This window comes from Poecilia reticulata, chromosome 18, assembly GCF_904066995.2.
Source record: "Poecilia reticulata chromosome 18, P_reticulata-male-v2, whole genome shotgun sequence".
Lineage (NCBI taxonomy): Eukaryota > Metazoa > Chordata > Actinopteri > Cyprinodontiformes > Poeciliidae > Poecilia > Poecilia reticulata.
The window spans coordinates 11516124-11524975 of NC_088847.1; the positions used below are offsets into that span (position 1 = coordinate 11516124).

Consider the following 8852-nt stretch of genomic DNA (forward strand, 5'->3'; position numbering starts at 1 on the left):
CAATAAAGTTTTATCCATCTGAATTCAGTTTAACATTATCTCAGGTAAGTTTAAGCTCAGAGCAAACCACAGCAGTATTAAATATTTCACTAGAAATCTGTCTGAGTTTCATTTGCTGAAACAATTCTTATAATTTCTTCATAATTTTCTAGTTATTTGATACAGAAACAAGCCTGAGCTCCAGCTAATGATTATGAAGATAAAGAAGTTATAAAAGAAGAGAAATTAGATCTTCTTTCAGAAATTGTTTAGTTTGCATGTAGTTCTAATTGAAATTTGAATAAATTACAACTTTATCTTCAGTTATGCATTGTAGAGTTTACCCCATTATCTTGGGAGTTGTTTGCCAGTTCAAATCCTTGCTCTGTCTGTGTGTTGTTGTGTCCTTGGGCAAATTCATCCACCTCGTCTTGCTGGTGTTGGTTAGAGGGGCTGGTGGTGCTGGTGCATGGCAGCTTCCCCTGTGTCAGACTGCCCCATGGCAGCTGTGGCTACTATCCAGTAGCTCACCACCATCAGTGTGTGAATGACTGAATGTAGTGTGAAGAACTTTGGGTCCAGTGAACTTAATAAAGTTCTATACAAGTACAGGTTATTCCTCCCATTATAATAATCACACAGTTAATTTCTTTGTCCCATTGATTATTTCTACTGTGATTTAATGCCAACTTTAAAAATATTTTCTTCATCCTAAATACAACAAATTTTTCCATTTAATAAAACTGTCAGAGTACATAAGTCTCCCAAAGGAGATTTAAAAAAAAAAGCAAAGTAGTGCATAAATGAGAAGGAAAGTGAATTTGTATATTATATATTGCATTATTAATTTAAAATGTAATGTTTAACACATACAGCTTCTCTTACTCTTAAATTCAGTTCGAAAAGAAAATCCACTTCAACAAATTCCCATTATAAGTCAAGTAGTAAACTGGTCATCTGTGTGTATGTTAATAACGAATAAATATATTTGCTTTGTGGCCAGAGGTTCAGAAGATTATTTATAAAATTGCATGCATAACATATAAGCATCAAACTATACAAAGTAAGTAAAAGCAACCTGAGACAGAGCAACATTTTAAACAAATCAAATTTATTTTGGTTTTAGAATAAAAAATAAAACAAGTATTTCTTTTTAGGGGATCAGTGTTGAATCAGATGATTTAAAAATTGGATGATGTAATAAAAATAGTGTTAAATTAGAATCCAAATACTGAATTGGTACAACTTTACTGCAGATTTGGATGATTTACTACTAATCGTTTCTCATTAAACACATTTCAAAATTAAGATATTGTACAAAAGCAAGTCAGAATGTATAAAGTAAATAAGATGGTCTCATAATATTTACACTCCTTAGATTTAATTAAAAAGAAGCATGTTTGTTTAATTAAAGATTTAACATGTAAAGCAAAAATAGAAAAAAAGCAAACAGTAATACACAAATCATACACATTGTAATACTTTCCAAACCAGACACACCAAGACCAAAAAGTCACTTTTAAAAGTTCCTTCATTACCAAGTTAAAAATAAAACCAGACAGCAATGTGTCATATGTTACCATTAAATATTTACTCATGTACTATATTTTAAACTATCATCTTAAAGTTTAAACCTGAAGTTTATACATTTTAAACTGATGTTTTGGAATAGGAAAATAATCTGTCACAAAATAATTTTCAAAAACTATTTTAGTTTACTACAACATGTTTATCCAGAAAGAGAAGATTCACACATCTTCAAAATGAAAGAAATACTCCTGTTGACATTTGGGTTTTTGCTTCATTCTAATGCTTAACTCTTCAGTTATAGAACGGTCTGAATAGGTTGGAACACACATCTTTACTACTTTTCTCCGTTTCATCCGTTTTTACATGTGGTTGTGTGTCAGATTGGGAAATTGCATTTTTTCTGTCATCTGAGTCAGTGAATTGCTGGTTCCCAGTGAAAGTTCCACTTTTTGTACGAACTCTTTGGTGACCGGTTTTGTTTGGATCTGATGAATGATTCAGCGTCAAACCTTGAAAATGAGATGCTAATCCTTCACTGCTACCAGGACATTGTGGGCCCAATGGCTGCTGGAGGTCACCACCTGCTCCCCCACCAACCTCTAAGGAGCGTGTTGTGTCCCTGGACCATTGGCTGGTGAGGGAATTGTATTCTAAACCAGCATCTTTGTTCTCAAATGGCTTATTTGCAGTACTATGAATTCTGATGGCCATTTGATTTTGATCAGGAGGACATGAAGGGGCAGAAATTATTTGTCCAGGTTGATTTACTGGCCTTGTTTCCTGACTCTTTTCACTCCCACCTCTGTAACTTTCTGATGGTACTCCTGTTTGCATTTTTGTAACTTTTCTTTTGGACCCAGGCGGCGTTGTGCACGGTTCCTCTGAAACATGTATGTGATCAAAAAATAGTTTGTATATTTCACAGTCTGCTTTATAACATTTATCCAGTATGCCATTATCTTCTCTGCTTGCCTGACAGATTTCTTTAAGTAGTATGTATTTTTCATTTTTACCGTTTATCATTATCTCACATATTTTATAGGATTCTCCCCGAATCTCAACATGTTGATCAATTTCTGGTGAATGACTATTTTTTCGTTTTTGTGGAGGCTTGTGATTTTCTGCTGGTTTATTTAAAATAACTTCCATTTCAGTTCTCTGAAGATCATGTCGTCCTGGTCGTTCGTTGTTGTCAACAAGGTTTTTCAGACTTTCACAGTCATCCTCGCTTCTATTGCTCTGAGCTTGTTTATTGCTCCTGTTCACTTCTGCTCTATTGCAGACATCAACACAATCTTGAGGAGTCATGTTTAATTCTTTCCTGTCTTCTTTCCTGTCTGAATGAAGCTTTGATGGATTGTTGTGAACGCCAACTAAAGGTTTCACTAGATCATATTTAGTATACCGTTTATCACATGGAATCCTTTCTTGATCCTTGGCTTGTTTGTCCATTTTATTGTTTTTCTTTTCATTTATTTCCCCTTCCTCTTTGACTCCACTGCACTCTGCCCGAGCTGCTGCCTTGTTTTGTTCCTGTCTTTCTTTCATGTTTCCTTTTGTGGTATCTGACTTAGAAACTACAGAATTTTCATTATGTAAACCTGTAGGAAGACTTTCATTTAGTTTGGCCCTAGCATATTGTTTCTTGTCCAAATCCTGATCCTGTTTGTTGTGTTTGTCATTATCTTTAGTGCTTCTTCTGTCACTTTGTATCTGTTTGTTTCCCATTTCTACATTACTCTTACTAGTATCTATTTCCACTAGTTTTCTGTCTTCAGTAGGTTTGTCACTGTTCGTCACAAAATGATCCTCTTTACCCTCCTGCCCTTCTTTGGGCTCTTTATCGATATATGATTTGGAACATCCAGATGTAGATGTGCCGTTGTTGTCTGCAACAGTGGGAGATACTACAGATCAAAAAAGAAGAGAAAAGTAAAGTTAGATAAGATGGTAGTCTTTCTAAATCTAATTTGTAATAACAGAGATTTGTTTTCTTACTCTTCCTGTAGAACAACAGGTAAGCTTCAAAGCTCCTAGGGAATATGATGTAAAACAGGGTCAAGTAAGTTATACTTGAAAAATATATGGAAACACAGAATGACAGATAAGCACTTACATTTCATGGTTTTTACAACTAAATGGCTGGCAGTATGTCTGTACAAAAAAAAAAGAGTAGAAATACTTAATATTTTTCCTTTGCTTAAATATTGATGCTTCACTGACAATAACAGAAAAACATACCTTAAAAACTCTACAATCGTTGAACATGTACCATTCACCATTCTGGTCTTTTATATTAACAATATAATGCCCGTTTTTCAGCTCACCAGAATGTTCCACATATGCATACAGCTGATAAGTAGGACTCTGAGAACAAGAAAGTAATAAATAATAATAAAAAAATCATAGCATGAATGAGAAATATTTTAGTAAATTGCTGTGTACTGTACCATTTCTCCATAGGGTGGTATCTGTAAGTACTCTGGAATCTTTACTCTGCGATTGACTTTCACGTGTTTCATAAAGAAGTAATTGAACTTGAATCTCTTCAACAGCAGAGTCAAAACTTCAGGGTGATGCTTCATTTCTACTTTCTAATTGACACACATATAGAATCAAAATAATAAATATGAAGATGCTACTAGAGTTATTACATATTTATAAATGTAAGCAATTTAAAACAATCCCATGCAAGATCTAAAACTCAATTGTTTGGGTGATTTTATATGCTTTTTATATCGTCATGTAATAACACGGCAGAACTTTATCAGCCAGTTTAGATCACTGTTTATCATTTACAGTTTAAAGATAAATAGAACATAAACTGTTACATTTAAAACATTGTGTACTTTATTTTTTATCTCGACTGCTGTTTGCCATCACAATATAATAATTTCACTTTTATTTTTTTATGCTATAAACAATTATATTGCATATAATAACTAAAGCTGGAATTCTTTATAAACAAGCATGAATAAAACTTACCATTGTAGTATCTGATTTGGTGGAACACTTTTCACAGTACAATTGGTTTTCTCCACTGAGTTTGGACTCATTGAAGTAGTTTTCAAAACCATTTAACTGAAAAAAAGTGTTTTGGTAATTTGTTTCAGATTTTTGGCTGGAAAATGTTAATACTTTGTATCAAAACCATCTGCTATTCTATGTGGGAAACCATTAAAACATCTGAATCAGCCACCCAGCCACAGAGTGACCGCTCCACCTGGAACAAAAGCTGGCAGCTGAGCTGAGCTTGTGAGAGCTGCATACTCTGAAGTCTGATTTGGTACTAGCATCTAATAACTGCTTGATTTAGAACAAAAAAATGCAGTTCAATCATTAGTAAAAAAATGTGATTGAGTAAAATAATTAGAACTAGTTGTTATTTCTCATCTTTCTTTTAGTTTCAATGTGTTTTCAAGTAGTGAATGTTGACAGATTCTAGCTCACTATTGTTATTTTCAACTGGATTAATAATTGTGTGAAATATGGTTTATAATTACTTTAAGGTCTTTCATTTCATTTGTTAGTATGGTTTAATCGTACGCATGTAACTAGTTTGCAGCACAGTTCATAAATACAGTTCTTAAAAGATGATTTACAAACACTGACTGTTTCTGAACATAACATTCTTAACATTGCAAAGTGTTAATGTTTGTCTGGTGGATTTCACAGAACCACCAGCTTTAATAGCACTGGGATAGCTTTGTTGGAAAGCCCCTAAAAATGAACTGGCAATATTGTTTCCTTGGTGGTATTAGTGGCGCAACTACACATTATTCAGGTGGATGCCCCCACCCCAAGGAAGGTTGAAGGAGCGTGGAAAACATACGCTCGCTCTTACTCCCCCACCCCCCGAGACGACGATACGTGAAGGGTAAAACTTGCCACATTTAGCTCGTCACGTGCGCGAGGTGACAAAACATAATAGGCGCGCCACCCCCTCCAGACGGGGTTTTGACGTCGCCTCTGGTGCTGCGCCCCTATGAGTTGCATGCGCTGCATACCCACTTTTTGCGCTACTGGCTGGTATTTAAGGTTTACTAAATCATACCACTAAACCAAAACACAATAGGGGAATATAGCAAAAGCCTACATATGAGATGGACTGGAGAAAGTTTAGTTGGTGTTCAGTTGGAAGTACAAATTATTCCAGTAATATAATTATTCACAAAATATAAATGTGCATAATAATGTAATGTACAGGAGGTATTTCTTACCACATCATAGTTGTCAAAACTATCTTTCATTTCAAGAGGTAAACTCCAAAATGGATCTTCAGTTTTGGTTTCTATTGAACAATCGGTGCATTTGTTTTTAGTTGTCTGTATTCCCTGGAATAACTGATGAAAAAAAAACAAAAAAAAAACACTTAGTTTTATATTTTTAATTGTATGAGATGACATATATTATGAAATGCATACCTCTGTTGCATCAGGATTTGACATTTTGCTCAGAATGTTTTCAAACCACTCTGCAGCATCACTCTGCAAAAAATCTTGAGTGCACAAAAGCAGAGGATAAAATGTTAAAATTGATTTTCCATTAAGTTTGCCTTTAAAAAGTTTAAGGACATGTGTATCTTTTATAAAAACATACATTTCAGCAAATATCAAAGTATTTTGGAAGCTCAATTTTATTTTAAGCTTAAGGTAACCCTACCCACATCTTTCACTCAGGGCACACATCAAAATTAACAAAAGAGTGTCTTCGTTGTAAAAATGATTAAAGCTTTGAATTTGCTAGAGTCCAAACCTGAACATCTGTGGGGAGATCTGAAGAACACTGTGCCAGGGAGTTGCTCTTTGAATTTGATAGATTTTAAATTTTTTATTTGAAAAAAAAACAACAACAAAAAAAGGAAATATTTTGCCATAATGTGCCATGGAGTCAAACCCTCATAAAAAGTACAGTTATAAACTCAAAGGGAATTTAAAGTATTAGATTAAAGGTATGTACATTAGCACAACCCCATTTTTTAGTTTCTTAATTTTTAGGGTTTTTTTTCTCACTAACAATTTCAGTTTGCATTTTTTATGCAGATTATACCATTCATCTGTTCAAACAATTATTTGCAGTAGACAAGGTGGGAATGTCCAACCATCCTTTTGCTCAGAAAGGATGAGGTTCTATGTCTCAGAGATAAACATGTTTTGGTCTGAAATGTGCAGATTAAACCCAGAACAAAAACCAAAGACCTTGTGAAGATGTTGGTAAGACAGTGTCATTATCCACAGTGAAACATGTTCACACCGACATGGACTGAAAGTTCACTCAAACATTAAAAACCTAGATTGTAGTTTGCAAATCCACATGGTGATAAACATCGTCATTTTGGGAGATATGTCCTGTGGTCTCATAAAACTAAAGTGGAACTATTTGTCTGTAATGACCTTTTTTACAGTTGGAGGAAAAACAAGGATGCCTTTACCATCCGATCTATGAATTATGTTTATGGCATCTTCATGATTTGTGGCTGTTTTGTTGCAGGAAGAACAGGTAGACTTCATGCAGAGATAAGATAGAAGAAAACCAAAGGGTTTGACCCAAGGCATAGAGATTAAAAGACAATTACCCATTAAAATGACCAGACCAAATGTATGTAAACGAATGAATTTGTATAAAGTTACAAAAAAATCTCCTGAAGATATCTGGCATTTAGAAAATAAAAATAATTTTGATAATTCTAACTAACCTGAAACAAGAAAAATTTGAAAAATGTTTGTTTTATTTGGAATATCTGTAAGATTCAGTTATTCACACATACAGATAAACCAGGCAAATTAAACCAAGGATAATTAGAACACTGGAATGACATGGGGAAAACATATGGATCACACACAGAAATGCAGTCAAACATTCAAGTATTTTGCAGAAAAGCGCTTCCCAGATATCTCTTTAAAAAAAAACAATGGATAATTTTGGTCCATTGTTCTTCCCAAACTGTCTTTCAGTCATAATGGGGTTCACTCTACACACTGATTTTCTGTTCTTTTATGTTTCAGCAAGGTACAAGACATGTGATTAACGAAGTCATTCTAAAATTCACCTACCAAAAATAAGTTTCCGTAATAGATGGATAGGTGCACAGTTTCCTGTGGGATATCCTTTTCCCAGAGAAAGGCTTTCTTGCAATAGCAAAGTTTCAAAATGTATGTCTAAAAACTGATTGATTCTCCTTTGCTTGCTGAATATTTGCACAATATTGAGAGTAATTAAATACTTTTCAGCAACCTGCGTAATGTGATTTAAAAGTATTCTTTCTTTACGATACTCGATGACTCTTCCAACCCGGCAACCCCATGCTTTGTGTTTGTATAAAATGTTCATTTTACCTTTGCTGATGCCTAACACGTCAGTGAGTTTGGTTGTAGATGCTGTATCACTCTTCAACTCATTAAAGAGATCCTTAAGATGGAAATCCAGAGACTTTGAGTCACAGGGATACCTGAGAAATAAACACAATTAACACCATCGAACCGAACGCTCTTACGTCTTATAGAAATAAACAACAAACCTTTCTACAGCCTCTCTGAACTCTTTGGTCATGAAAAGCACCTGCAGCACGCTGTTCAGGTAACATGTTGATCCTTGATTGATCAAACCGTGGTACTTGGAGGTAGACATTGATCCTTGGTTCGTAGAACCAAAGCAAAGGAGACAACAACCAATACGAGTAAATAGAAATATATGTCCTATTTATGCAAATACCAAGTTAGTAAAAAAAAAAAGTCTCATAATCTTACCGTAAGCGTAGTCAGATCTATTAATTTTGATTCCGTTTTCAAGTAAAACATCGGCTTCAAAATCCAAACAGATCAAAATGCAAAACGCGACGCAAGAATGGAAAAAAAAAGTCGTCCTGGGCGTATTTTAGCTTTAAATGAAAACTATGCTTTTGATGGGCTGTGTCGTTGACACACAGCAGGCTGATCTGCTTTCTCTTTCGTTTTAGCCACACCTACAACACTGCTGGTGCATTCAATGTTTAATCGTAATGCTGGTCTCAACTTTTAACTGCGGATCTCTACCTATGTGCGCTCAGTGCTCTAAATATAGATCGGTTTTCTTGTATGCTGTTTATTAGATTTATTAATTTGACATTGAAATAAACATTATAACAGCAAAAGCATATATTATATTTTTTTATATTGTGCAACTATCTGTTCAATACATGTCATAATAATCACCGTGATAATTATAAACGATAGTCAAGCAGAAACACCACACCCATGTTCTCTAGTCATGTGAATTACTGTAAATGCGTGACAAATATTGAAAGTGAAAATGACTGCACCCACTCCGCTAGTGCATAGACTTTCAAAGTGATTAAAAAGAAAACT

At 34.4% G+C, this 8852-nt stretch overlaps 1 protein-coding gene across 1 annotated transcript; it reads right to left on the minus strand.

The window, feature by feature from the left end:
• Positions 1–622: 622 nt before the first annotated feature.
• Positions 623–8423, minus strand: LOC108166861 (uncharacterized). Its single transcript, XM_017308521.2, has 11 exons — positions 8256–8423; positions 8027–8141; positions 7845–7957; positions 5934–6007; positions 5730–5852; positions 4495–4590; positions 3960–4103; positions 3751–3876; positions 3626–3663; positions 3508–3542; positions 623–3416 (listed from the first exon to the last, which is right to left on the minus strand). Exons 2-11 carry the CDS (start codon positions 8134–8136, stop codon positions 1801–1803), a joined length of 2475 nt encoding a protein of 824 aa, XP_017164010.1. The 5' UTR covers positions 8137–8141; positions 8256–8423; the 3' UTR covers positions 623–1800.
• Positions 8424–8852: the final 429 nt, after the last annotated feature.

Bases quoted from the DNA above. Each gene is read 5' to 3' on its own strand.
- LOC108166861 (XM_017308521.2), bottom strand. From the start codon at position 8,136: ATGTCTACCTCCAAGTACCACGGTTTGATCAATCAAGGATCAACATGT. The intron at 6,008-7,844 runs GTAAAATGAACA...TGTGCACTCAAG, and splicing joins CGTGTTAGGCATCAGCAAAG to ATTTTTTGCAGAGTGATGCT. The intron at 3,417-3,507 runs GTAAGAAAACAA...TTTGATCTGTAG, and splicing joins CCTGTTGTTCTACAGGAAGA to TATCTCCCACTGTTGCAGAC.